This window comes from Nicotiana attenuata, chromosome 8, assembly GCF_001879085.1.
Source record: "Nicotiana attenuata strain UT chromosome 8, NIATTr2, whole genome shotgun sequence".
Lineage (NCBI taxonomy): Eukaryota > Viridiplantae > Streptophyta > Magnoliopsida > Solanales > Solanaceae > Nicotiana > Nicotiana attenuata.
The window spans coordinates 37,398,085-37,403,475 of NC_031996.1; the positions used below are offsets into that span (position 1 = coordinate 37,398,085).

General features: G+C 36.4%; 1 protein-coding gene across 1 annotated transcript; it reads left to right on the plus strand.

Annotated features, from left to right (window-relative positions):
• On the plus strand, positions 341-2,071 carry LOC109231271 (phospholipase A1-Ibeta2, chloroplastic-like; the record flags this gene model as incomplete). Its single annotated transcript, XM_019396880.1, is given in 1 exon segment — positions 341-2,071. A coding segment is annotated over 1 exon segment (1,643 nt), but the record flags the coding sequence as incomplete, so codon positions are not given.

Consider the following 5,391-nt stretch of genomic DNA (forward strand, 5'->3'; position numbering starts at 1 on the left):
CTATGAAAAAGAAAAGTCGATAATAAATTGCAGTCTCTAGTCAATCACGAAGGGCATAGTTGACATTTAAATGTCATAATACCATAGTAAAGCCTGAAGGGTATTTTAGTCTAATCTTACGTAACCGTGTAACGTTGTAAGCAGACTTTTAAGACATTAAATTCAAGCAGTTAATAATAGAAGTCAATTATTTAACTTCTTTACACAATTACCCTCTCATTCAACCCTCACATCCATCATTCTCTTATGGTTTTTCCGTAAATACAACAAAAACAATACCCCTTAAACCCCTTTTCTTGAAATATTATCTTCTATATATACCTCAGCAAACCCTTTCTTCTTCTCATAATTCAGCTGATTTTAACACATTGACTTTTTCTCTCTCTAAATAACACAACTTTCCTCCTCTCTCTCTCTCTAAGAAAATCATGCAGGTGGCAGTGGCAACTAATGTTCATTTTTTTCAGGCACGTCGATCCAGTTTCAAGTACTGTAATGGTTCATCTCCATTAAACCCTATACCTAGAGCTACTGCTGTAAATGTACAATGTTTAAAAACAGTAGCAACACCACCAACTTCTACAACAGAGATGACAAAAAAACATCTTTCAAATCTTGAAATGCTTTTACAAAAGCAATCTCAGCCACATCCAATGGATTCAGCAGAGCCAATTATTCAAGAAATAAAACAGAGGAAAACAGGGGAAAACAGGGGAAGGAATATGTTGGAAGGGCTAAATTTGGCAAGAATTTGGCCAGAAATGAAAGCAGCTGAAGAATATTCTCCTAGGCATTTGGTTAAATTACACAGGATGTTATCATCAAAATCAATGGAATATTCTCCTAGAAATAATCTTGGGACTAGGTGGAGAGAGTACCACGGGTGCAAAGATTGGTTAGGACTTATTGATCCATTGGATGAGAATCTCCGGCGAGAGTTAGTCCGATATGGTGAGTTTATTCAAGCAGCTTACCATTGTTTTCATTCCAACCCCGCCACGTCAGAAAAAGAAAATGCTGACGTGGCGAGGAACGTGTCGTTACCTGATAGGTCTTACAAGGTGACTAAGAGCCTTTATGCCACGTCATCCGTTGGCCTGCCTAAATGGGTGGATGACGTGGCACCGGATCTTGGGTGGATGACCCAAAGGTCCAGTTGGATCGGGTACGTCGCTGTGTGCGACGACAAAACCGAGATCCAACGGATGGGAAGGAGGGATATTGTCATCGCGTTACGTGGTACTGCCACGTGTCTAGAATGGGGCGAAAATTTTCGCGACGTGCTAGTTCAAATGCCAGGAAAAAATGATTCAGTTGAAGGACAACCAAAAGTAGAATGTGGGTTTTTGAGCTTATACCAAACAGGTGGAAATAAAATTCCAAGCTTAGCTGAATCTGTGGTGAATGAAGTGAAAAGACTCATTGAAATGTACAAAGGTGAGAGTCTAAGTATAACAGTAACAGGACATAGTCTTGGTGCTGCTTTAGCTTTATTAGTAGCAGATGATGTTAGTACATGTACACCAGATTCACCACCAGTTGCTGTTTTTACATTTGGAGGTCCTAGGGTAGGCAACAAAGGCTTTGCCAATCGACTCGAATCGAAAAATGTTAAGGTCTTACGTATCGTGAACAAACAAGATGTGATTACTAAAGTTCCAGGAATGTTTGTGAGCGAAGCGCTTGACAAAAAACTAAGGGAAAAAGGCGCTGCGGGGGTGTTAAATTTGCTTGACAATAGTATGCCATGGGCATATTCACATGTTGGTACTGAATTAAGAGTTGACACAACGAAGTCTCCGTTTTTAAAACCAGATGCAGATGTCGCATGTTGTCATGATTTGGAAGCATATTTGCATTTGGTGGATGGGTATTTGGGATCAAATGAATCATTTAGACCAAATGCAAAGAGAAGCCTTGTTAAGTTATTGACTGAACAAAGGACTAATATCAAAAAATTGTACAATAGTAAGGGGAAAGATTTGAGTAGTCTTAATCTTAATAGTGAATTTAATTTTCCTAGACCTAGTTGTTTGCCTAGTCCTAGTGTCTTGCCTAGTCCTTCAGCTTGAAATTGTTGGACAGGAGATGTATGCTTCTTGTACAAATTTAACAAGTAATGAGAAGTATATGTTTTCTAGTACTTAATTACTTTTCCTTATTTCTCTTTATTCTTTGGATGGCACAATAAGGAAGTTCTAAAATTCTATTGAAACAAAATATTAAGTTACTGATCATAATTCTGGTTCATAGGGAAAAAACATCTCATTAAAAGTTAAATTTTGATTAGTTATAATAATTTAGTTATTGAATAAAAATATTAAATTACATTTATAAAAATTTACACAAATGGAGCCAGATGTAACGATATCTTTAAGACAAAGATTGTAAACCAAGGGTCTATTCGAGGGGGGTGCTGATAGAAAAAATGATCTCCTATATATGCTCATTTACAATTTGAATAAATGAAAGTTCTCCTACATAGATCTCTTGTGTTATTTTTATAAATTTCTTGTATTATTTTTTTACTGATTTTCTCTAATAAAGCATCATATAACTAAAATAACACTCTTTGAACAAAAAAAAAAAAAAAACACCAATGGACTATAAAACCAAATCGGCTGAACTAGCAAGTGGCAGAGACAATGTCTCTCCTCTTTAACCCATCCTAAGACTTTCAAAAAATTTATCTTTACCAAAAGATTAGAGAAAAAAATTCAGGATCTTCTGAATATTGTACTTAACCCCCTCAATAATATATTATTTACCTTTGAACACCCCTACCCTCATATCTTGTGTTCGCTATTCCATAGACTTTCCAGCTCATTAATTGAACACGGATACAACACTTAGTGTGCATTTAATTAAGTATAAGATCCCACATAATTGGTTGTTGTCACCTTCAACATGTTCTAGCTAACGTATATTCAACCTGCTCACAGCTCAATGTCTTTTAGATTTAATTATAATCTAGCCACGTTGTAATACCATAGTAGTTAATTATTGGTAGGGTTGCTGTTAAACATTTGGTGATTATGTTTCTAACTTCTTTTTTTAACAATTACGAAAGCTTTCTGATACCTTTTAATTTATTTTATATGATGATATTTTGACCTACTTTATAGTTCTCTCGAATATCATCCTAAACATTAAACAGTTAAACTCTTATATTTCGTCGAATAGCATTTCTAGTTTATTTCCCATTAGCATCATTTAGTGTATGGATTAGCACAACTTAAATATATTGTATTATCCAAGAAAAGCAAGTTGTAGACGCCTTGGTACGATCAGAAGAATCTTTTTGGACATGGAGGAGCCAGTACTGGCTTAATAATCGGCGCCCACGGTGCAGATCCATTAATTAACTCACTAATTAGTAAGTGAAAAAATATAAATAATCTGGCTTTCTAAAGATTTTGATCTTGAAAATCTAATACTAGCTGAGTAGCTGTAGTACTATATGATATATTCTCAATAGTGAGTTGTATCAAACAACGAACTACGTGGTCCATGTCGGGAAAAAAAAATACTATGCGAGAGCAACGAGTGCATTTTTAATAATTCTCTAAATAAGCTAATGAATTCAAATGAGTCACATTAAAATATTGGGATTTTTTTCTTCCTATACAACATTTGAAACTTATTTACTAAAATTATCCTAATTTTGTATATTACCTGCCCTAAACAACACTACTAGAAATCCGGGAAAAAACGACCACAAAAAGCGACCAAACGTGCCTGGTCGATATTAAGCTGGTCCCTTTACCTTAGGGACCAAAATTGGTCGCTAATTAGCGACCAACTTTGGTCTCTCAAGTCAAAGGACCAAATATTCCGGTAAAGACACCGCGACCAACTTTGGTCGCTATATTATTTTAATATTATAAATTTTGCGACCAAAGTTGGTCTCATTTGTGTAATTCGTTTCTTTATTTATTATTAATTATAAAGTAGCGACCAACTTTGGTCTGTATATGAAATATTATATTTTAAAATCTGGAAAATGGCGACCAATATTGGTCGCTATACTATAAATTTTTTAATTATTTTTTTAAAAAAGCGACCAAAGTTGGTCGCTAAATACATGAATTAATTTTTTTATTTATTAATAAGCGACCAACCCTGATTGCCATATTTCCAGAAATTGTTATTTTTCTGGTAAATAGCGACCAATCTTGGTCGCTACTTGGGAAATCTGGGTTAAATAGCGACCAACCTTGGTCGCTATTTCACAGAAAATTGTTTTTTTTTAATAGAAATGCGACCAAATAGCGACCAAAGTTGGTCGCTTTTCTTGGTATATTGCTGGCAGGAACTGCCTCCACCTGCCAGCTTACCAAAATTCCTAAATAGGCAAATATGCCAACAACAGCAACAACAACAACAACAATTATAACGAACAAAGTATAAAGTTCAATAGAAATTTATACTTTAAGCTAATTAGCAAACTAATAAGTTAAATGTTATTACAGAACCATTCGAAAACCAATTGTATTTGTCTATCATAAACTTATAAGTTCAAAGATTGTTCTCTACATCATTATCATCACCGTCTGATGAACTTTCTTCACCATGACGGTATCTAGAATGGGCTATTTGTCGATGATGGGAAGAATGACCACGGGGAGGACGGGGGGAATAAGCACGGGGAAGGCGAGCCTCTAGCAATGACTCACGAGACCGGGGAATTGGAAAATTGCCAGAAGCTAGGAGAGTTTTGATCTGCTCTTGCATGCCCTTGCACTGAGCTTGCATGCCAGAGTACTGCATATCTCTAAGCCTTTCTCTCTCCTTGGCGGCTTCTAGCTCGGATGTGAGCTTTGCCACAGTCTCCCACATAGAGGAGAGGCTCTCCCCATCAAGTTGCTCGGCTTGGGAGGAAGTCCATATTCCTTGCATTCCACACTTATAGCGATGGAATTTCTTATTAGGAAGCCCGTATACCTTCCCCCCTTTTGGACCGCCAGCAGCCTGCGTCCACATTCTCTCAGCATCCTCGTCCGATAGTTGGATTGGCGCGCCGGACTCATTAGGTGGCTGACTGCGTATGAATTGCTCCACTTCAGCTGTGAAGCGACCCTATAAGAAAAATAATATGTGAATTACTATTTCCAAATTTATATAAAAGTAAATCAAAATTCTTAATGAAAAGTGAAAACTTACATGTACAGTCGAGGCTCGGCCCTCGACCCACCTTTCTTGGTTCGTCTCTTTCTTCTTCTTCACAATATGAGTCTCCTTGAAGAGCTCATCTTGGTTCATCGGACGTCCCCAACTTTTTTTTCCTGAAAACTCATAAATTTTAGTTAATAAACAGAATACATATACTAAGAAAAGTAAAGTAAATTAAGCAATTACGTACCATTCTTCGTTTTATCGTCCCTAGGCTGA